The 22,935-nt window shown below is 58.4% G+C and overlaps 1 protein-coding gene across 2 annotated transcripts in view; it reads right to left on the minus strand.

The window, feature by feature from the left end:
• Nucleotides 1–18,294, minus strand: part of DTX1 (deltex E3 ubiquitin ligase 1) — a 34,564-nt gene extending 16,270 nt beyond the window's left edge. The window contains exons 1-3 of one of the 2 annotated variants that reach the window (XM_058691218.1): nt 18,079–18,294; nt 16,677–17,591; nt 40–754 (exon numbers count right to left, since the gene is read on the minus strand). In XM_058691218.1, the coding sequence (XP_058547201.1) occupies nt 40–754; nt 16,677–16,935 (974 nt within the window). In that variant the 5' untranslated portion in view covers nt 16,936–17,591; nt 18,079–18,294. Of the gene's footprint in view, nt 1–39; nt 755–1,357; nt 1,566–16,676; nt 17,592–18,078 lie in introns of those variants that run through there. The other variant, XM_058691219.1, reaches the window with a different exon arrangement.
• Between the last annotated feature and the right edge of the window lie 4,641 nt (nt 18,295–22,935).

Consider the following 22,935-nt stretch of genomic DNA (forward strand, 5'->3'; position numbering starts at 1 on the left):
CCCGGAGGGCAGCCACCCTGCGCCCGGGGCCCGTCTTACCCGGGCGGGATGGAGGCGCGTGCGCTCACGCCGGTGGCGCGCTGGGGCCCGGGCCGGTTGAGGTTGTTCTGCCCCGGGGTGGGCGCGCCGCCGCCGCCGCCGCCGCCGCCGCCGCCGCCGGGGGCGCTCGGGCTCCGCGGGGACGCCCCGGGGGGCTGCGCGGGCTCGGCGGGGCCGGCGGCGGGCGCGGCCCAGAGCGCGGCGCCCGCGAAGGTGGCGCTGGGGCGCACGGCGAGCGCGCCGGGCGGCCCTCCGGGAGGCGGCGGCGGCGGCGGCGGCGGCGGGGCCGCGGGGGGCGCCTTGCGGCGCTGCGAGGCCAGGATGGCGTTGGAGGCGGCGCGCGTGCTGTTGACCAGCAGGCACTGCTGGCACGAGCAGGGCTGGCCCGAGCTGGCGCCCACGGGCCACGACTGCGACTTGGGGATGGAGCCCACGGTGAGCGGGTAGGCCAGGTCCAGGCGGCGGCGCAGGCGGCGGCGCCGGCGCGTCTGGCGGTTCATCTGCGACATGCTGTTGAAATAGATGAGGTAGCAGAAGCCGAGCGACGAGAGGTCGAGCCACGGGTGCTGCTTCTCGTAGGCGTTCTGGATGGTGATGCAGATGTCCATGTCGTAGGCCGTCCACGCGCCGCCGTCGTTCTCCCACTCCCACACGATGCCCTTGCCCGGCGCGGACGACGGGTCGTAGAAGTTGCGCCGCACCGGCCGCATGGTGCCTGCGCTCACAAGGGGGAGGGGCGGTCAGCGCGCGGGGGGGGGTCCTCCCCCCACCCCCACCCCCACCCCCACCCCGGGGGCGGCACAGCGCGGGGGCCGGGCCGGGCGGGCGCGACGGGACTGGACGGGACGGGCAGGCACCCCCGCTGCCCCGAGGACGGGAAGGGCCAGGGCGTGGTGGGGGTGGGGTGGGGACTGTTCGGGCCAGTGGGGGGCGTGCCGGCCCCCCCCCCCCATCCCAGACTGCCTTCACCCATCCCCCTCATCGGTGCTCGAATGCCAGCGCTAATTCCTCTCCTCCATCATTCTTCCATTGGCTCCTTCATTCATTCATGCCTCAGTTCCTGCACTCCTATCCTCCCGGGCTCGTTCACTCGCTCCTTCTTTCGTTAGATCCTTCTCCCAAGCCTGCAGCCATCCCGGATGCTCCTCATTGATACTTTTTTTTCTTTCTTTCCTCACTCGGTAATGTAATGCGAGCATTCAGTCATCCCCTCATTTACCGCCACCCTATTTAAAAATGTGCCACCCCTCCACATCCTTCCTTTTCTCTCTCTCCATCCCCGCTTGGCTTTCTCCATCTGGCGTAAGTTATATTTTACCTATTTATCTTGTCTTCTGTCTCCTCTCGCTAGAATGTCACCAAGGCAGGGACTCGGTTTTACTCCCTGCTGTATCCTCAGCGCCTGCGCACAGTAGGTACTCGGCAGCTATCTGCCGGATGCATGAGCGCATTCACTGGTCCAGACAGCGATCCGTGTGGGGGTTGGTTACTCCCCCTTGCATTCCTCCACGCCTTTTGCTAATTCCTGCATCTGTCCATCCCTTCGCCCACCAATCCTTTTGTTTTCCACTCATCTGTTTGTTCATTTGTGCCTTCCCTTAACGCGCATTGTGCTCATTCAGAATGCACAGCCAGGTGAGCATTCGTGCCCCCATTTTAAAAAGGAGGGCACTGAGGTTTTGCTCCCAGTCACTGCTTCATGTCTCCCAAAGCTCTAGGCGATCCCCGAGAGCCAGGCTCCACGGGACCCTGCGCGAAACAGAGAGAAGGCAAGGTCCGGGCTGCAGGACTTCTCAGAGGCTTTAGCCTGCTCTGCGCCTCGGGACTACAGTGGAGGGATCGTTTTGCTGGGTTCACTTGGCACACCTGTGGGAAGGCTGTGCGCTCGACTGCTCCTCAACTGTGGGCAGGTCCCTTCAGCCTCCCTACGTCCCGGGGGGGCCCCCATCTCGAAAACGAAGGTGCCGCTAACCCATGACCCACCCGCCCCCTCACACAGAGCTGCAGGGAGGATTCGGCGAGAATAGCCACAGAGCCCAGGGTCTGGGTTGGGCTCCAGGGCCGGGAGGCAGACAGACTTCATTTCAAGGCCCAGCTGCCCAGCTTGCCAGCTCTGTGACCGTGGCCAGGTGACTCAACAGCCCTGGCTTCGGCTTTCTCATCTCCAAAATGGGCACCAGCAAAGCCCAGCTGATTCCTTGGCCCCTTCCTGTGGCGGTCCAACAGGCATCTCAAACTCAGCTCTGCTAAGAGCAGGGCTCTGATCCCTCCCCGCCCTGCATCTGCTCCCCACGAAGTGCTCCTCCTGGCAGTTGCTGACAGCCCTGTGCTCCCCGCTGCCCCCAAACGCGGACTCATCCCTGACTTATCTCACACCTCACATCCAGTCTGTTAGTAACGCCAGCCACCTCCTCCGCCTTCAGACAAACCCCACACCCGACCACTTCTCCTCCCTGCTTTGATTCTACCAGGTCTAGACCGTTGGGTCTCTCCTGCCTGGACTGGTGCAGTAGACTCACGGCTGGTCTCCGCTTCTCCCTTTGCCGTCCACAGTCTGTTCCCCACATGGCAGCCAGCGGGATCTTGTGCAATGCAAATCGGATTACATCTCCCTCCTGCTCAAAATCCTCTCAGGGCTCCCCCCTCGCTTGGAGTAAAAGCCAAAGTCATCGCCATGACCCGCAAAGTCCCACGTTGTCTACAAAGCTCCTACCGAGCCCCGTGAGGCCACAACGTCCCGTCTTCCTCTCTGACGTATCACCTACCGCCTCCCTCTCTCTCACTCCACTCCAGCTACCCTGGCCTCCTTGTCATTCCTCCAGCGCCCCAAGCACCATCCAGCCTCGGGCCTTTGTGTCTGCTGTTCCCTCCACCTGGAATCTGACTCAGTGGGTCCCAGATGTTCTCATAGTTTCCTTCCTTTCAGGTCTCTGCTCGGACGTCACCTCTTCAGGAAGGCTTTCCCAGACCACCTTTCGAACACGTCTTGTTGCTTTCTTTTTCTTCCCAGTACTCGGCACTGCCTGATATGATAGGTTAATCTGCATACTTTCTTTTTTCCTTGTCTCTTCCCACTAGGCTGTCAGCCCAAGAGGTCAGGGATCTTAGTCGACTGCTTTGCTCACTGCTGTATCCCTGGCAAGCACTGAGCCTGGCAGGCAGTAGGCCCTCACAACATGGAGGGCATTTCCACTGTTAACGGGCGCAATTCCAAGGTGCCTGGCCCAGGGATCTACAACCAGATGGGTGGGGATCCCCCGTGGACCTTCCTGAGGACCCCCACGTCCCCCTGCCTTGTTCAGGCTTCCCTCTCCTGAGCTGTCCGAGGGATCCTCTATCAGAACCCAAGGGCTATGGACTGACTACCCCTGCCCGGTCAGACCCTGAGAGCTGGGGAAATCGAGGCACAGAGTTGTAGCCACTGACGTGAGGGTGATGTCCCTGGACGCCTATATTGGTCAAGCCAATCATAGGCAAACCTCCCCCCCGGGGCCTCTCGGGCTGCCTCATTCTGATGTCTGATTTATCATCGTAATCGAGTGCGTGCATATTGATTTTTTTCCCGGACAATGGTGTTCCTCTAGGACAGGCCTGAGAGGGGTTATAGGAAACCTTTCTGGATCCTGCTCCTGCTCTGCTCCTGAGTGAGGGCTCACGACAGATGATCTTCGGGTCTGATGGGCCTGAGGCACCACCGTTAGCCTCCTGGGAGGGTTGAGGCACCATACCCCTGGGATGGTAAAGGAAAGGATGGGAACTTGCTTTATTTAACCACCCCTGTGCATCCGTGACTTGGGCGGGGCAGGGCAGGGGCAGAGGTGGGAGGTGTAGAATTAAGTGGTTGAGAGAAACAACTCAGAAGTCTCACAGGCCATTGCAGATCCTGGCTCCACACATAGCCTCAGTGTCCTCATCTGTGAAATGGGCGTATTAATACATACGCCAAAGAATCACCGTAGGACAGAACAAGACAATGCCTGTCATAGGGGCTCAGCAGAATGCTCGGCCACAGTAAGTGCTCGGTGAATGTTAACCGAGACGGCTGTTATTATTACATCACACATTACCCCCATTCCCCCTCTCCCGGCCCTTGTTCCCTCGGTGAACTCCTATTCATCCAACAAAACCCTCCATGCGTCTACCTCCTCCCGGAAGCGCTTTTGTGTTTCTGCCGCTGCGACTGGCACATGCAGCTGTATATTGCACACCTGTCCTTGCGCTGTCATTAATTCGTTTTTGTGCTTAATCTCCCTCGCCGGTTGATGACCCTCAGGAGGACAAGAACCAGGTCGGACCCACGCCTGCGTTCCCAGCGCCAGGCACAAAGCCTGGTGCAAAGGAGGCGTCTGCAACAGAAACAGGCAACCTACTTGGCACGAGTCAGGGAAAGAGGAGGAGAGAGGCTGGTTTTCATGGAGGGGGAGCGGAGGCTTCAGGAGCCAAAGCGCACCCGGGGTCCCCGGGGAAGGTGGGGGGGGGGACAGGGTTCCAGAGGCCAGTGTTGGCCAGCTCTGCAACAAAGGACTCCGACGGCCCCTCCCAGCAGGTCAGGACCAGCCAGCCCAGGCGTCCCTCTCTCCAGGGCTCTATTTACCAGGTATCGATTTTCCTGCCTGTTTACTGGTAGTTATTAAAGGCTGCGTCCCTGGAGTCCTTTTCAAACGAGATTGGAACCTGGAGAGCGGGAGTAATTAGGGCAGCTGCTGTCCTCCCTGCCGGGCCCTGCACCCTGCGGCACGTGCTACAGCCCGCCCACCCATCCGTCCACCTCGGGCTCCGGCTGGCCGTGGACCAGGCCGAGGGGGGCCGGCTGGTTCCCCAGTGTCTGGGCCGCGATCTTCAGATTTCCAAGGGAGCCGGAGCGCTTCTCCTGCCCAGCGGCTTTGGCCTAGATTTTTGGCCAGAACCATGGGTCTAAGATGGGGCCCGAGGTTCTTCAGCCTGGGAAACCGGGGGCCTGGAGGCATAGCTGGGCCTTCTCGAGCAGACCGCTCCCCTCTTGGGTCTCCAGGGCACCCAGCTGTGCCGGCCATGAGGGTCTGTGCCCCCGTGGCAATTTAGGAAACTGTGTCAAGCTTGGACCATTTCTAGGCCTGTTTCTGTGTGTCTGCTTTGGTTACCTGTCCCCCAGACTCCGCTTTGTTTCTTAAGAATGTTCGATTGAGGGGCGCCTGGGGGGCTCAGTCGGTTAAGCGTCCGATTTCAGCTCAGGTCATGATCTCGCATCCGTGGGTTTGAGCCCGGCTTTGGGCTCTGGGCTGACGGCTCAGAGCCTGGAGCCTGCTTCGGATTCTGTGTGTCTCTCTCTCTGCCCCTCCCCTGCTCACGCTCTATCTGTCTCTCTCTCAAAAAAAAAAAAAAAAAAGAATAAACATTAAAAAAAAATTAAAAAAAGAATGTCTGGTTGAAAAATTGCAGTCTTGTTCCAGCTGAACTGAGGGGAAAGGGGCCTTGGCCAAGTGTCAGCTGGAGGATTGTGGGAGCTAAACGCACTGAGGCCGGGCGTGGGGGCAGCCACGGCCACTGCGGCCCATAAGCAGCTCATGCCTGGGACAGAGGCCACGAAAGAGATGGAAACACAGAGCAGAGCGAGAGACAAGGGGGAAAGAGACACAGAGAGACAGAGAGAGAGAGAGACACATGCCCAGAGAGACTGCCGTAGGGAGACCAAGATCGAAACGGGAAATGCTGAGGCGGGTGCGACGAGAGGCCAGGGGTGGGGGTGGGGGGCAGAGAGAGAGGCCGAGTGTGAGTGGCATAAAGAAACAAAACGCCAGGGGCGCCTGGGTGGCTCAGTCGGTTGAGCGGCCGGCTTCAGCTCAGGTCATGATCTCACGGTCCGTGAGTTCAAGCCCCGCGTCGGGCTCTGTGCTGACAGCTCGGAGCCTGGAGCCTGTTTCGGATTCTGTGTCTCCCTCTCTCTCTGACCCTCCCCCATTCATGCTCTGTCTCTCTCTGTCTCAAAAATAAATAAACGTTAAAAAAAAAAAAAGAAAAGAAAAAAAAAAAGAAACAAAACGCCAAACCTAGACACTGAGACAGTCAGGGAGAGTCAGGGGAGACAAGAGACAGGGGAGAGCAGGGAGCGGAGAGGATGGGGGCAGACAGTAGCTACAGCCAGAACGACAGAGCTAGCATTTATTGAGCACCCACTGTATGCCGGATGCCGTGCCCAGCACTTTCCTTCACTAACTCATTTTATCCCTCCTTCCAGGGAGGGACCAGAATTATTCCTGTTTTACAGATGAGGCAACGGAGGCCCAGAGCAGTGAAACCTCCGGAGGGCCGGGACTGATGTTCCATTCGTGAAGTAATGGAATGGCCAGGTTGCACCGGTTCTCAGGGGTTCAACTCAGCTAAGTGGTAGCCCCGGCCTAGGATACCTCTCACGACGGGGAACTCACTACCTTACCTCAGCTTCACTCACTGTGTTTAGCTGTGCGAGGTTTCTGCCCCGAGAACGTGGTACTGATCTGACCCCCTTCTTGGAGGTGGGCCGTGTGGGCATCTCAGCACCCAGCGTTTGGCATTAAGAAGCAGCTGACTCTGTGGAGAGAAGGGAGGGCCCAATGCCCTCCTGCCTGCCCCTCAGACTCCAGAGGGTTCCTCCCTGGACTGGGCCAGCCCCAGGGGCCGGGGGTGGGGTGGGTGGGTGGAGGTGGCTTCCCGGAGGGAAGTGATCTCAGGGTGGGGGCACCCAGACCCCCACGGGAAGGAGGGCTCGGTGGGAGAGGGAGGTAGCCATGGGACTTCCTGTCCGGCGGAGGGAGTCCTGCCCCAGGCTGAGGCCTGAGATCAGGGGTTGGGCAGCGGGTTGAGCCTGAGTTGAGCACCCACTGGCTGCCAGGCCCCAGTGAGGGACTTTACTGACCCCTCCACCAACCCAGAAGTAATCCTAACACCCCTAGGACCCAGTCAGAGAACACACTCGCATGGCCCAGGTTCACGTCAACTTGGGTAATCCTCATGACGGCCCCATGGGGTAGGGATTTTATTACCCCACGTTAGGGGTGAGGAAGCGGAGGCACCCAGTGGTTTAGGAACATGCCCGATATTCCATGCAAGCGAGTGGTCTAGCCAGACCCACACCCTGACTCCCGTCGCTGCCGCCTTTACTGCCCTGCTCCCACCAGCCCATTTTCCAGAGGAGGAGACTGACGCATGGAGGCTGGGCACGGCACGCGGCGGAGGCTCCAGCCTGCCGTTTGACCTTCCAGGATAGAGGTCCTCTCCCTTGGCCCTCCCCGACTGTCTGCACGGCTGGCCAACTCCCTCTGACAGGGAGCAGCAAGAGCAGGCAGCTACAGGCAGCCCGATTTATCCAGCTCCTGTGCTGGCGGTTTCTGTGCACCACCCCGTCTCCACGGCAGCCCTAGGGCTTTCGAGCACTCCCATTAGCCCCCCCTTGGAAGATGGGGAGACTCAGCCTCCCTGGGAAGACGAGGAGGCGTGGCTGGGGCACAGGCCTGGCTGGGATTTGAACCCCCGGCGGGCAGGGGCCCCAGGGCGCCCCGCCCCTCCCCTCCCACGCTGTGATCGATAATCCCGCCGTGTTCTGTTTCCCTTCAAACTCTCCCAGGGGACTCGTCAGGCTCAGCCGTGGCCCATTAGCGGTTTCGGCACGTTTGAAGCTGGCCCAGGCTCCCCAGGGTGGGCCGGCAGCCAGGCCAGGGCAATGGAGAGGAGAGGGGAGGGGTGAGGAAGGCCGAGGGGCCGCGTGGCACTCAGGCTACTGCCTGCGAATCGATTTCGAAAGGCCCTTGTCCCAGAGGCTGCTGGCAGCTGGATGTGCCCACGTTATGGGCCGCATGCGGGGCCTCTCGGTCACCCGGCTTCTAGCACACTGGGGTTCAGACCCCCTGATACAGCAGTAAGAGCTGCATGCGGGGAAACGAGGGGACAGGGAACGGGAAGGAGCAGTCCGCATCTCCCAGACCGCTGTGTGGCCCCGGGGGACTGACCGGACTGCTCTGAGGCTCTCCTTCCTCGTTTCCTTCCTAACCTCGTAGAGGTTACTACGGCAGTAACCTCTGCCCCGTGTCCCAGCTTCCACCCCCTGCACCCTGCAACGCATTCTCACGTGACAGCCAGAGCCAAACTCAAGTCTGACCGCATCACTCTTCCGCTCAGTACCCATCAATAGCTCCCTAGTGCCCTTAGGAATCAGTCTAAGCTCTTCAGCTCATCTCTGACCCATCACAAGCTGTCTGTGCCGTCTCCCGCTCTCGCCACACCCAACTTCTAGTTCTTTTCTGAACACGTTGTGCGTGGCTGTGCCTCCGAGTATTTGCACGTGCCATTTCCTCTGTCTGGAATGTCCTTCGATTCCCCCAGCCCATTTTCCTCCCTGCCGGTTCAGCGCAAGCACTGTCCTCCTGGGATCTTCCCTGCCATACTGAGGGAGAATCACACCCTTCTTGGGGCTCCCACGGCACCTTGCAACTGCAGTGCCCCCATTAAAGCACGTAGCTCGCTGAGATATTGAGACTGCGTTCCCTCCAGCCTGGGCGCCTCTCAGAAGTTGGGCTGGCTTTCAGCCACCTTAGCATCCCCTGATAGCCGGGAACACACGCATAGGCCCTTGGAAAATGCTAGCTGAGGGAAGGAAGGAAGGACCGAATAAATACACACGAGTGAACCTAACTGAATGCTAGAAACGACTAGCCTGAAGATTGCAAGTTAGTGGTGGATGTGTTTGTTGTGGTCGGCATGCTATTTACATTGAAAAAAAAAAAGAAAAAAAGAAAGACAAAAATGACCCGCCTTTGAAAACTGGGGTAGACCCACTCAAGTCTGGGTTTCAAACATCCCAAAATATCCAAAGATGTGGCCAGAGGGACTGGCCTCCTTGGCAACCGTTAGCAGAAACCGAGTCACGGTCACCGCATTCATGCTTTGTAGTATTTATTGAACACCTACTGTGTACCAAGCACTAGAGAACAGCGGTTGGAAACCTTTGCCTTCCCAGCCACCGCACACACTTTTACTAGCTGCCTGGACTCTGTAAGCATCTGAATTTTCAGCCACTGTCAAGAAGGGGGAACTGGGTCCCAGAGAGAGACAGGGACTTGGCCCATATCACCTAGAAATCAGAGCCCAGACCCTTCTCTTACTTCCACGGGACCGGGTGACTCATGCGTTGGCATGAATGAACCTTCGTTCCCTAGAACAGAGGCGCCTAGGAGGGCCCCATAATGGTGTGGTTCCAGGTAAGCCGTATGCTTCCTCCAGGGGGGTTCCCCTTGCAGCTGGAGGGAGAGGGGACAAAGGCTTGTCACCGGGAGAAGAGGTGGCCGTGCTGCAGCTGCTGGCAGGACTGTCCTGGCCGCCAGCGCTGCCTCTTTTGATTGCCTTGTCCTTTGTTCTGCATTTCAGGGCATTCAGCTCCGGGGCCGGGTGCCAGACTCCCTCCCATATACCCCGTCATCGGCCTGCTATTACTGCCTGGGCAGGTGGAGGTGGCAGCCTGGAGCCACTCCAGAGCCCAGAGAGGGAGAGGAGCTTGGCCAGGGGAGCAGAGCAAGGACACAGCCACAAAGGATCCAGAGGAGACTGAGCCCCCAGCCTGGTAGCTCCTGGGGCCCCAAGGTCAGGAACAGCCCCACATCCTGGGACCTCCGTGGTGCCTGGCCTCCTGCGTCACACCAGACAGAGAAGGGCCTTGAGGAAGAGGGTTTGTCTGTCCTGTTTACTGCTGCATCCTTAGGGCCTAGGACAGTGCCCGGCACATAGTAGGTGCTCAAGACATTCCTACTGCATGAATGAAGGAATTAATACGGACCGCAATCCCATGTGATAGGTACTGGTGTCGGCCCCCACATTCCAGAGGAGAAAGGGAGGCTCAGGGAGAAAGTGCAGCTTACCCAAAGTCACAAGCCTGCACCCCACCCCCACTCCCAATATCAGAGAGCTGCTGGGAAGGGAGCCTGGAGCCCGGGCCTCACCCGCAAGGCTCCCTGAGGCAGCCAGTTCCAGGTTTGGGGCCCCACGTCCTCAGCCGGCATCAGCCAGGGGCAGCCAGGGGCTGGTGGGGGTATCTGTGTCAATCAGGAGGCCACGTGGGGCTGGAGGCTGTCCTGGGAGGGGCTACCTGGGGTGTGATGCGGGAGTAGTGGAGGGGAGGCCCTGGGAGACACAGACGTTGGGGGAGGGGAGGCTGGGAGGGCCCCGGGCACGCTCCACACCCTGAGAACTCCACCCTGGGGAGGGGAACTAGGGACCCCACCGTCCACGGCCTGAGTGGGCACCGCTGCCGTGACCAGTCCTACCCCATCACCTCCCCACCCTGACCCTTCCTTATTACCTTCCAATCGCGTGTTCTATCACCTCCCCAATAGAACTCCCATGCCTCCCCCCTCACTGCTTATCAGCTTCTTCCCACCCTCCATCACGGCCGACGGAGCCCCTGTCACCCCACCCCCTCCCCTCCCCAGGACCCAGGACGGCCACCGTTACCCTCCCGGAGGGCTTTGTCAAAGCCCCGCCCCACCTTACTGGTAATAGAATAGCACCAATCGGTCTCATCCCCTCCCCCGCCACAGCGCTCATCACCTCCCTCACCTCTGGGTTAGACTCCACAGCTCCCTTGGAAAGAGGAGGCTGGGGGGTTGGGAGAAAGCAGGGAAGGATGGAGAGGGGTGAAGGAGGAGCAGGGGACAGGAGAAGAGAGAGAAGGGGGCTGGCTGTGAGCGGGATCCGACTCAGGATCCCGGGGACCACCCCCCACAGGCCTGGGCAAGGCGCTGGTGGCGCTGTCCAAGGTGCTAGGGCCGCCCGGCCTCGCATGGGGTGGGTGCCGCAGGCCTGGATCTGAATGTCCCTCCGTCTCTTCCAGCTCTGGCAGGAGGCTCCCCACCCTCTGAGCCTCAGCTTTGCTGTGTGTAAAATGGGGTGACGCCCCCTGGCTGGGTGGAGGGAGCCCGATGGACTGTAAGGATATGCTTGCATCAGCCACCCTCCCCGCCCCAGCCCCAGCATGCTTCAGCTCTGGCCTCCAAGGGCCCATGATTAACGAGGCTGGTCCTTCAGCATGGCTCTGGGTCCCCTGGGGCCCGCCCGCTAAAGGGCAGCAGCTGGCAGCCTGGCGATGCCCAGTGGGACCCAAGAAGCCTCCTTTACCCCTCCCCTCTTCCAGCACAGCCTCCCTCCTCCCCCCAGGCCTGAGGCTTCCTCCAGGACCTTCCTGATGCAGCTTCCTCCACCTGGAAGTGCTCCTCAAACAATACAGACTCTTGCAGGACTCCTCCTCGAGGAAGTCCTCGCTCTCAGAGCCCCCAGGCACACGCTGCCCGCGTCACTGGCCCAAGGCAACCCGCACCTCTCCTATGAAGCATGTAACCCTCTGTCCTACTTGAGTGATAACTGCGTCCAAAGTAATATTCTTCCTGCTCTTACCTATATTATCTCATTTAATCCTCAGGCCAGCCCTCTCAGGTAGGCACTATTGTTACTCCCCCCCTTACAGAGGAGGGAACTGAGGCTCCCAGAGGTGAAGAGGTTTGCCCAGGGTCACCAAGCTAGCAAGGGGCCAGCCTGCAGTTCAACTCTATATATCCGAGTCAGAGGGTTCGATCGCTATTCCCATGCTATGTGTCTGCCTCCACCTTCGCAAAGCTCTGAAACCACTCTGGCAAGGGTCCTGTCTCTCTCTCTCTCTCTCTCTCTCTCTCTCTCTCTCTCTGCCCCTCTCCTGCTCACTCACGTGCACGTGTGTGCATGCTCTCTCTCGACATAAAGAAATAAAAAGAAAAAAAAGAATCAGCAGCTCCTGAAGCCAGAAAAGCAGCCAGGGGCCAGGGGGTGGGTCCGTAGCGGTGTGAATGTGGGCAGTGTGACAGGTGGTAATGATAGACACCCATGAACAGATTAGTTGGACCTGCTGCTGCCATGGGATGGACCCCTCCCCCCCCCCCACCCAAACATACATCATCCTTCTGGCCTCTGCTGTCAGGCCCAGCCGTAGGAGCCCCCCCCCCCATATTGGCTGGGAGAGGGTCCCCAGGGGTCCTGTGACTAGGGAGCTGGTGCTGGAGGCCTCTGGGGTTACATAGGCCGTTCCCAGACAACAAGCCCCAGCAGAGCTCTGGAGGGAGAAGGGGGAGGGGACTCTGTCATCCCGGCACCGAAGGTCACCTTGTTCTCCATCCCTGAGACCCGTCTGAGAGGCCTGGGTTCCACGCTGGGGCTGGCTGGCTGTGTGACCTCCGGCCCGCCTTCTCTGGGCCTCAGTCTCTCCATTGACAATAGCCTGCCTAAGAGTCTGATTTCTGGCGGTGCTTGCCGTGGTGATGGCTGCCTCCCTCTCTGGGCGGACCCACTGGTTTCCCACAGCCTAAGCCTGTCCTCAGATAGGACATCCACATGAGGGCAGTGAGCAGGGCTGAGTGGAGCCCAAGCTACCCAGAGAAGGAATGATGTGGGCTTGGTACCAATCAGCCAGAAAGCTGGCCCGTCCCTCTATCCCCAGCCATGGAGGTCCAGGGAGGAATCTGGAAGTTAGCTGGGAAGTGGCTAAGTCATATCTCTGTCCAGCTGTGGGGACTGGGTGGAAACTCTGGGGTCTGGGTGAGCTGCCACCCCGACAGCAGGATGGGGGCCAACGAACCTTCAGGGAAGCTGTGGCCTTGCCAGGGGGGCAGCAAGCGGTTCCCGAATTATCTCCCGGGTCCAGCTCTGCCACCGGATGTTGCGACCACCCGGGCGAGCCCACTGACCTTGGCTTCGCATTTGTGAACGCCTGGTTTGCCTGTGGCAGGGGGCAGCTCAACACGGAGGAAGATGAGGAAAGCTGGGGGACACAGCACGCGATACAGCAAGAAGGTCAACACACACCTATGAAGAGGGCGCCCGCCTTGGGCTCTGCCTGACTCTGGCTCTCCCTTCCAGCCTTGTGCCCGGGACGCCACGGTGACTGCTCGAACATCACGTGGCCCAGGGTCACAGCATCCCCCCCCACACGTGGGCTTGGACCTGCAGGGCTTCAAAGGGAACCTCACCTCCCGCGGGGAGTGATGAAAACAGCCCGGCAGGAAAGAGGTGAGGGGGCACCGGCTGAACAAACAGCAGCCCCCACGGGACCGGGCCTGGCGTCTCTCCTGTGGTCCAAGCCTCACACCTGGGCTTCCTTCCGCCGGCTGCGCGACAGGCACAGAGACAGGGCGTTTGGGCGTCGGTGGTATGAAAGCGGGTTGGTGCCGTGTGGGTGGGTGGGCACACGCGTACGCACCTTGGCCCACACCGCGAGGCGTGTACTTCAGTAGAGGCTCTGACGGGTGTGGCAGGGCTGTGTTACCCCATGGGCAGGTTGAGAGCACAACAGGGCAGGGGTCGGTGGGGTTGGTGAACGGTAGCCCGTGGGCCAAATCCGCCCACCGCCTGCGTTTGCACAGCCTGCGAATTAAGAGTGGTTTTTACACTTTTCAATAGTTGGGGGGGGGGGGGACGAAAGAATATTTCATGACTTGTGAACATTATACAAATTCCAGTGTTAGGGTCCATAATGAGTTTCATTAGAACGCGGCCACAGTTGTTCATTTGCTGACTGTCTGTGACTGCTTTTCTCTCGCCAAGGGAGAGGGTGGCGCCTACAACAGAGACAGTATGGCCCGCAAAGGCTAAGATATTTACTGTCTGACCTTGTCAGAAAGCCCATCGGCTCCAGTGTTAGGGCACTGGCAAAGCTGAGGCACACTGCCCCTTCCCTCCCCCCAAAATTAAAGTTCGGCTTCAGGGAGCTTATCAAGAATTTTACAATTAGAAAATCTAGATAGAAGCTGTGTTCATTTCAGTACATGCACGTGAGCTTTTGGTTTTATAGCTTTATACTGTTTTGCGCGTGTGTGATGGTGGGAGTGGGGTGGGGAAGGGGGGGCGGGGAGAAAGTGCATGCGAGGGAGAATCATAATCTTTTCCAAGATGGAAACTGAGGCCTAGAGAGCTGAGGACACCTGCTTGGGGCTCTTTCCTGGGCCATCAACAGTGAGGACAAGATGTCCTTTCTTGACTTGTTTTACTTCTGGGAGAAGTGGGGAACAGAGAATAATGTGTCTGGTGGGGAGGCATTTTGCCCCTCCCTCCAGCAGCTTTCCACAACCAAGGTGCCCCCCTCCACCCCACAGGTTTCCAGGCCTTCCTCCCTTACTGGGGGGTCTTGGCAGGCTCCCAGGAGCCTGCTGAGGGACGAGTGGTTTTTTCCCTTTTCCGGCAAACAGGGGGTAGGTGTGGGTGAACAGCCCTGGGGAGGAGGCGTAGGGAAGTAGCTGAAGCTGAACTTCTGGGGGATTCAGCAAAGCTGAACCATAAACGGGCTGCCATTGAGACTAAGGGGCCTGCTGAAAGGGGGAATGGAGGGAGTTTGGGGAGCTAGGGGCCCAAGTGGGGGTGCTGGGATTAGGAAAGGAAAGGGGCCCGAAACAGCGGGCCAAGGACCAGGGGGCCAAAGTGGCAGCCTTGGGTGGGGTTATCCCTGCCTCCAAGTGCCCGTCCCCACCCCCAGCCAGGCCCTGGAAAATTTCCACACCCGGAGCTGGCTCTGAACCTGCAGAAAGCCAAACACCAAGCCAAGGAGAAAACCCACTTCCTCCTGATGTCAGACCCCTGCCCTCCAGCAGAGAAGGTTAGAGGATAAACCAGATGAATAGGGCAGGGAACGCCTAGCATTTCTCACTTCTCCATCTGGGGCTCAGCGCCTCTCTGGAAGAATGGGCATGAGGGTTAATGGTGATTTTCTCTACCGTCAGGAGAAAATTCAAAGCCCTTTTCACGGCTGTCCAGGCTCTGCTCCAACCTCGGCTTGCACCACTTCTCCCTCACTTACTGCACTCTTAACACAGCGGACTTGAATGTACTCAGCTCCTTCCTGCCACAGGGCCTTTGCACGCACGGCTCCCTCTGCCTGGAACACTGCCCCACTCACTCATTCTTCCTATTTCCGTTCAAACATCACTTCCTGAGGTTAATCTTCTGTCACCCCCCGTACACGGGGTTCATCTCATGTTCTCAGACCTGCAACCGGTCATCTGTGCGTTACGTGACTGCTTGCTCCCTGGGACCTCCAGTGTGGGTCCTCCAGTGAACCTCTGCCCAGGACCCGGTCTGTCTTGCTCCATGCGTTTTTCTAGTGCTTAGCACAGGGTCTGACGCCCAGCGAGATCAATAAGTGATTGTACGACAGCATGAATGAATGCCTGGCACCACCAGTGACCACACTCAATGCCTGGAGCTGTGGAATCACAGATGTGCCGAAACCACGTATTATGAATTCATCTGCGTCCCCACACTCGGTTAGCACCACTCGGTTAGCACCAAGCGATGTTCTAGTGCGTAGCTACCCACTAGAACTTTCTGTGACAATGACGGTGCTCTGGACCTATGCTGTCTGTCCAATATGGTAGTTCTGAGACACACGTGGCCACAGAGCACTTGAAATGCGGCTGGTGGGACTGAGGAACTGAATTTTAAAGTTTAATTTTAATTAGCATACATTTAAATAGCTGCATGTAGTTAGCGACTACCGTCTTGAACAGCTCTGGAGGGCAGGGAAGTGTCCTACTATCTCCACGGCTGTTACGTGTGGTTCTGTCGAGCAGGGATTCGCAGGAACTCCCCCAAACCTCCCTCAGCCGGTCCCTGGGGTCAAAGGTGCCAAGGATTCTCTGGCAGCTTCCTTGAGGCAGGCACTCACCACCCCCCACTGCCCACCAAGCTTGTCGGAGACCAGCGAGCGACGACTCCCAGAGACCTCCACAGGGATGGCGTGCTTCCAGAACATGAATGCTGAGCGTGGACCTCACCATTTTTGTCACTATCATTATCTATCACACGACCACCAAGACGGCCACTAACCTCGTTCTCTCCATCATTATTGCCCCATCACGCTACCCACCCCCCCCAAGACAACCACCAAGTCCACAGTCAATACTATCATTGACATCGCCACCGACACTGTCTCCATCACGGCCACCTCACCCCCTCCCTCCATCATTACCAACCGCCCTCACACCCATCCCAACACCACCAACACCTGAAGCCAGTACAGGAAACCAGCCAAGAGTGTTGGCTCTGGAACTCAATTGCCTGGGCTTAAATCCCCGCTCTAAATTTTTAAATCACTTGGTTTCTGTGAGACTCAGTTTCTTCATCTGTAAAATGGGACTAATAATAATAATAATAATAATAATTCAATCGTAGTAGGATCTGTGATTGTTGGGAGAGAATCCAATGAGGAAGTGCATGGAAAGCCCTTTCCCGGACTGCTAAGGTTTTCTAGGTTCTGGGCTCAGTGAGCGCGATTTTACTCGATCCTCACACAGCTGTGGGAGACACTGACCCACCAATTTTACAGGCGAGGAAACCAAGGCTAAGAGAGGAGCTGGAGCTCAAACAAGGCCCTACCACGCATAGAAGAGGCTGGACTGGAACCCAAGTCTTGAGCTGGACTAGGCGAGGCTATCCCTTTTTGGGGGGAGGTGAGCAAGGCTGGGTCAGCAGAGCAGTCTCCCAGGCTCCCTCCTCGGGGATGCCGCGGGGATTTTAGCATCCCACCACGAAAGGCAGTGTTTGGTAATAGTGATGGTGACACCGTCAGTCTCGGCCTGGCCGGCCGGGTGGGTGGGGCGGGGCGGGGTGGGGTTGCTCACCTGTGTCCTGGCGAAACTGGTGCATGGACTGCAGGTCGATGATGTAGGGCACCAGCTGGGTGTCCACCTGCCCCAGGACCACAGAACCACGGGCGTCCTCCTTGAGCACGTTCTCGATGTGGTGGCACACGGTGGCTGTGTAAGGCCGCCAGCGGCTGTGCTCATTTAGCCACTCCCACACCACCACCCGGGCCACATTCTGCGGTGGGAAGCCCAGCCCGTTCACGGGCATCATCACACCCTGGCCTGGCCTTGACATGGCCACTGCTGCAGCCGCAGGGGCCAGGACCCCGAAGGCCTCCTTGCGAACCCGGGGTCCTCTGTGAGGCCCAGAGGCCCCAGTTAAAGGAGCGTGGGGTGGGGTTCCAGGCCCCAAGGACCCCCGCCCCCAGCGCTGTCTCAGATAAAGGGTGCTGCTCTGGACAGCAATCGTCTTTTTCAGGATGGGGAAACGCTGCTCTAAATTCCTTGGTCCCCGGGGCTCAGCAAGGACAGCGAGGCAGCCGCCCCTCCTCTAGGTCCAGTCTCTTTCCTGCAGGTCTCCAGTCACTTCTTCCCAGCCAGCCACGCAGGGCCTGTCACCCAGGAGGCCCGGGCCAGCCTGCTGGCTCTGCGGCGCCCAGCCGGCCCTCTGCGCTCCCGACTGCGTCCCAGACCCTGAGCCTGGCTCCTGCGGGGCTGCTCGCCTGGTCTCGGGTCCGCCCCTCCGACGGCTCCTGCTGAAGGGGGCGTCCCTGTCCCCCCTGTTCCTGCTTCACACGGCGTCCTGGTAGGCCTGGCTGGCTGAAGAACGCACCGGAGAGGGTGCGCCGCGGACCCCTGGCCCGCCGGCCCGGCTGCGGCTCCGGAGCTGGGCGGGGGGGACGAGGGGGGCGGGGGCCCGTGGGCACGCCCCACCCCACTCGTGCTCGCGACCTGCCGGGAGACAAGAAGGGGAGAGGGCCCTTTAAGAGGAGAGCGCAGCACCCCCTCCCCCTTCCCGGGAGAGCGATCGGCTGAGAACAATGGGGAACCGATGGGGGGGCTGGCAAGGGGGGCTCGAGGGGTCACCGCCCGCGTTCCCTCGGGGTCGGCCCGAAGGGAGGGCACGGGCCGCGGGCGCGATTTTCCGAGGCTCCACGCCTGCGGCGCCCCCTCCTCAGCTCCCCGAGCGCGCCCCTCCCCCGGGGCCCGCGCCGGGGCCGGGATGCAGGGCGCGCGGGGATGCGCGGGGATGCAGGCGCGGCCCAGGGCCCCTCGGGGGTCGCGTCGCCTCGCAGGCGAAGCCCGGGAGCCGGATGGTCGCGGCTTCCCGCCCTGGGGGTACCAGCGCCCCCCTTCCCCAGCCCAGCCCTCCCCCGAGCGCGCGGCCGGCCCCCCGCAGGAGCCGGGGGTGGGGTCCATAAGCGCCCCGCGCTCTCACCGCCTCTCCGCTGTGCTGCCTCCTTCTCCGCTGGCGCTTCAGCACCGCCGCCTCCTGGGCTCCCCCCGGAGTGGGAGGGAGCCGCGGTCCCGCCTCCGCGCCCTTTCCCTCCCAGGCCCCGCGGCCGCCGCACGCCGGGGCGCTGGGCTTTCCGCGCGGACAGACTACCCGGCCGACCGACGGACGCACGCGCCGGCTCTGGACGCCGGGATCCCGCGGGTGGGAGGTGGCCGCGGCGGAGCTCCGGGGAGGGGCGGGGAGGGGGCGGAGAAGGAGGAAGGGGAGGAGACAGGCCGGGCCCGAAGCGCCGCGGGCGCTGACAAGCGCAACCCGGGAGTGGGGGGGGGGCCCAAATCCTTGGCTAGCCCCCCCTCACTTTGGGACCCCAGGGGGTCTCCTGACCCCATGCGCGAAGCCAGGCTGGGAGAGGGAGGTGTCTGTGGGTCGCCTGCTTGAATCCTAGTCGCCTTCACATTCCAAATGCCCAGTCCAGGGCCTGGCACCCAGTAGGTGCTCAATAAATGCTTGAATTAATGAATGCGATCTGCCTGAAGGAAGATCTTTGCACATTCTAGGGCATAGCTTTCTCTTCTCCTTCCATTATTCTGGGGGAGGAGAGCGGGGAGGGCTAACAAGGCCCATTTCAGAGCCGAATGGAATCTTTGTGGAATGGGAAGTGTAGATGCGGGAAGACTGAGGGCCAGAGAGGACAAGGAACACGGCCAGGATCACACAGCGGGTTCAAGCAGTGCCCAGACACCAACCCGGAACTGACTCTTCTTTCCGCACCGCATTAGCTGGTTCAGAGCTCACTTCCCCAAAACACCCACCTGCTCCGGGTGAGTGGGATAGCAACAGCATCTTGCCCCCAAGGGGGGTTTAGGGGCCCCAGGCCGGGAGGCAGAGACCTTGGAGGGAGGTGTCTGCAAACAATAGGTGCTTCATAAATGCTGGGTGAAGGCTGGCTGGCTGGAGAGGAAGGCCAGCTCTCCTTCCTCTGGCAGGCTGGATGCAGCTGAGGACACGCATTAGCGGCGAAGGGGGTGGACCACCCCTGTGGCCTGCGGGTGTTTAGATTAGGGAAGATAATGGATGTGTCCGGGAACTCCAGCCGGGGGCGGCAGATGGGGGGGGGTGTCAGCGGCCTGTTTGGGAGCCTGCCCAGAGCGGCCCACACTCCTCTTCCTCCCCAGGGCTGATGGCGATAAACTAGGTGAGGTCAGGGGCCGGCTGCTCAGGGGCGCTTTCCCAGAATCAAAGGCCGCTTCCCCAGCCAGCTGGAGTGACCTCCCCTCCCCAGGCCCCTGCTCTGTCCTGCAGCCCAGTGTCTATGGACTTTCCCAGATCGAGTCAGTGACTGTCTGCTTGGGCCTGCCATAGACTAAAGGGAAAAAGCTCTCTGTGAGGTGCTGATGATCCAGGAGGATCACTGGACTCTGGGATTTAGTCTAGGGTGGCTTTATGGGGGTCCATGAGGGCCCCCCTCCCCCGTCACAGACCGACCGATGTGTCTGTGCCTTTTTCTGGGAAGCAGGGCTCTGGCTTTCAGCGAGTTTTCTCAAAAGAGACTGTGACCCAAAAGATTCCGAGCTAGGGCTCAACAACCTTTCTGTTACAGAAGGGGATCTGGGGACCCCAGGGTGGGGAAGCAGCTAATTCAAGGTCATATGGAAATTTAGCAGCAAGTCAGTCGCATGACTCTGGGACTGTACAATGCTCTTTAAGATCTGATTGAATGCCACGTCCTCCGGGAAGCCTCTCCTGAACTCATCCTGTCTTCCTCTGTGTTCCTTTGCCCCTGCCTTGATGTGACCAGTCTCTATCGCAATTAGCCACTTCAGTGCTGTCAGGGAGACATCCATGAGATCAGGGGCCGTGTCTGATTCGTCGTGTGTGGTGTGGCTGGTGCCCATTACATAATGGTTAGCATTTATTGAGTGCCTATTATGTGTCCGGCACTTACATAATGCTAGTCTTCATAATTGCCCCACAAGGTAGGGAATATTGTCCTCCTGTTACAGATGGGGAAAAAAAAAACCTCCCGAAGCTCAGAGAGGTTAAGTGATCTGCCCAGGTTCCCACAGGGAAGAAGTGGCAGAGCTGGGGTTTGAACCCCAAATCCTTTTGCAACTCCCACAGCACCGCGCTGCCTCTGTGTTTGTTGAGTGCCTAATGAACGGCATCCGGCTAAGGATCCGGTGCGGCACGGCCCTACAGGCCCCTCTCCACTGGGGTGTGGAAAACCCGAAGGTGCAAAAGCCCTGCTCCCAGGGAACCCTGGGAGAAAGGGACTTCAAGGAGGGGAAAGGAATTTGGCCTTCCGGGAGCCACCACCCACTGGGGAGGTGGCTCAGACACCAGTGGAGAAGCCAATAGGACAAAAGCAATTAATCACAAGTTCTTTCAGGAAAAAAAAAATTTGAATGTATGTATTACATCCCTCGAAAAAGCATTCCAGCGTTTTCTCTTCTGCATGTTTTTGTCTTGCGTGCTCACGGCCACGATCCTAGCCGAGGTTGTCAGCACAATGGGATCAAACTGATGAGTTGGAGGACGTTATTCTGCCACTTTTCTAGATCTCCGAGTTGTACATCAGGTTTCAGGCCAATCGCACTTAGTTTAACCTGCGCACGAGGTTCACCACGATTTCCTCCTTCTGTGATAACTAGGATTTCAAGTTCTCCGACACAACCATGCTTCACCCTCACGGTTGGGAACCAGACGATGACTCTGGAGCATGGCAGGCAGGAACTTGTGCTTTGCCTTTCTTCTTCGCCTTGTTGGCGCTCTTGAGAGCGCCATCCAGGATGTTCTTGCGCGCCATTATGGTGGCACGGGAGGGTGGCAGCTGGAGTTGAACTCAGTTTTTGTTCTCCCCATCATCTGTTCGTCCATTCACCCATCACTCTGTCTATCATCTATCTACTTATCTATCCCTCCATGCGTCCTATTCATCCATCATTTGTACATTCATCCCTGCAAGTCTTCCTTCCTTCCTCCCATCTTTCTTTCCTCCATTCCTCCCTTCCTTCCTTCCTCCCTCCCTCCCTCCTTCCTTCCTTCCTTTCTTTCTTTCTTTCTTCCTTCCTTTCCTTCCTCCCTCCCTTCCTTCCTTCCTCCTTTCTTTCTTTCCTTCCTCCCTTCCTTTCCTTCCTTCCGTCCTTCCTTCCTTCCTCCCATCTTTCTTTCCTCCCCTCTTCCCTTCCTTCCTTCTTCTCTTCCTTCCTTCCTCCCTCCCTCCCTCTTTCTTCTTTCTTTCTTTCTTTCTTTCTTTCTTTCTTTCTTTCTTTCTTTCCTTCCTTCCTTCCTCCTTCCCTTCCTTCCTCCTTTCTTTCTTTCCTTCCTCCCTTCCTTTCCTTCATTCCGTCTTTCCTTCCTTCCTTCCTCCCTCCCATCTTTTCTTCCTTCCTCCCATCTTTCTTTCCTATCTTCCTCTCTCTTCCTTCCTCCCTTCCTCCCTCCTTTTTTTCTTTCTTTCTTTCCTCCAATCTTTCCTCCTCCCTCCCTTCCTTCCTCCCATCTTTCTTTCCTCCCTCCCTTCCTTCCTCCTTTCTTTCTTTCCTTCCTCCCTTCCTTTCCTTCGTTCCGTCCTTCCTTCCTTCCTTCCTTCCTCCCTCCCATCTTTTCTTCCATCCTCCCATCTTTCTTTCCTACCTTCCTCTCTTCCTTCCTCCCTTCCTCCCTCCTTTCTTTCTTTCTTTCCTCCAATCTTTCCTCCCTCCCTCCCTCCCTTCCTTCCTTCCTCCCATCTTTCTTTCCTCCCTTCCTTCCTTCCTCCCTTCCTTCCTTCCTCCCATCTTTCCTTCCTTACTCCCTTCCTCCCTCCCTCCCTTCCTTCTTTCCTCCCTTCTTTCTTTCCTTCCTTCCTTCCTCCTATCCACCTGTAACTCTATCCATCTATCCACTCATCTATCTGTCCATCCATCTGTCCAAAAATATTCGCCCCTGCCTATGGGGCAGACACTGGGCTATGTGCTAAGACACAGGAATAACCAAAACAGAATTGGTTCCTGCTCTCTTGCATCTCGGAGTCTAGGGCAAGACTGAGACATGAAGCAGAGAATCATACAAAGTGTGATCATGACATTTTGCAAGAGCCACGAAGGACAAGTTCAGGATATCATGAGGGTCTCTCACAGGGGTTCTACCACGTCTCAGGAGCCAGGGAGGGCTTCTCAAAGGAGGTGACATTTCCAGCTACTCCCTGAAGGATTCAGAGTCTTAATGTGGTTAAGTGGGGTGGGAGGGGGAGCAGAGGGGACACGGTTGTGCAAAGGCCCAGAGGTGAGAAAGAGCTTAGTGTGGGTGGGTTGCGATGTTATTTTAGACCAACAAGGGTGAGCGGGAGGCAAGAGGAAGTGGCAGGGCCATGATGTAGGGCCTTGTAAGCCCCAGCATGGGGAATTATGGGAGGGGAAGCCCCACCCTCAGAAGCTCTGACTTAGGTGGCCTGGGGGCCCAGGCATCAGTAGTTTTGGCCAATGGTCGTTTCCCTGGACTCAGGGGATTGAAGCAGAGAGATGAATCAGCCTATCTCCAGGAAATTAATAATAATAATAATAATAATAATCCAATAATATCTAATATTAGATCCTCAGATCTGATTTTGGGCCATCCATTTGTTCAATCAGAAAATATTTATTGAGCACCTCCTATGTGCCAGACACCGTTCTAGGCACTGGGGAAAGAATAGTGAAAAAAGAGACAAAAATCCCTGCTGACATGGGGTTGCAGGTGGAGAGGGCTAGGGAACAAACACGCAAGTGAAATACATAGTATATCATGAAGTGTAACTACTATGGGGAAAGAGAAACCCCTCTTAACACCGCTGGTGGGGATGTGAGTGAGTGTGAAAGC

This window comes from Neofelis nebulosa, chromosome 11 (assembly GCF_028018385.1).
Source record: "Neofelis nebulosa isolate mNeoNeb1 chromosome 11, mNeoNeb1.pri, whole genome shotgun sequence".
Classification (NCBI taxonomy): Eukaryota; Metazoa; Chordata; class Mammalia; order Carnivora; family Felidae; genus Neofelis; species Neofelis nebulosa.